The following is a 358-nucleotide window of genomic DNA, read 5'->3' as shown; positions in this document are numbered from 1 at the left end:
GTGCCCATTGCCCCTTGTCCTGTCCCTGCAGCTCCTAACACAGATCCCTCTGCAGCTTCCCTGGAGCCCCTGGGATCCTGACTCCTCAGGGACAGCAGTGCCTTAGGCAGGGGCAGTAGCACCGGGCGCTTGAACGCAGAAGCTCGAGGAGGTGGGATTGGAAAGGGACTCACCCTTTTGCGGAGCTTCCTGAAGAGAGGCCTCAGGTAGGACTCTGTCTGCTTCTGCGTGGCACTGTTGAGCTTGCCCTGCACCCCTCGCTTCACGTAGTCCTCTCGGGCGTTCAGCTCCTTGGCCCAGACGCCCAGGAGGAACTGCAGGAAAAGCACATTGGTGTCATGGTGCCATCTGGTGACTC

General features: G+C 60.3%; 1 protein-coding gene across 1 annotated transcript in view; it reads right to left on the bottom strand.

Annotated features, from left to right (window-relative positions):
- LOC103801397 (pre-mRNA-splicing factor 18) overlaps positions 1–341 on the bottom strand; it is a gene marked incomplete at its 5' end in the record, with an annotated part of 4462 nt that extends 4121 nt beyond the window's left edge. The window contains one exon of the mRNA XM_009073809.1: positions 174–341. Coding sequence (XP_009072057.1) covers positions 174–341 — 168 coding nt within the window. The remainder of the gene's footprint in view (positions 1–173) is intronic.
- Positions 342–358: the final 17 nt, after the last annotated feature.

This window comes from Acanthisitta chloris, unplaced genomic scaffold (genome assembly GCF_000695815.1).
Source record: "Acanthisitta chloris isolate BGI_N310 unplaced genomic scaffold, ASM69581v1 scaffold2884, whole genome shotgun sequence".
NCBI classification, from domain to species: Eukaryota; Metazoa; Chordata; class Aves; order Passeriformes; family Acanthisittidae; genus Acanthisitta; species Acanthisitta chloris.
Note: the sequence above shows the minus strand (reverse complement) of the source record. Positions and strands in the feature narration are given on the sequence as shown.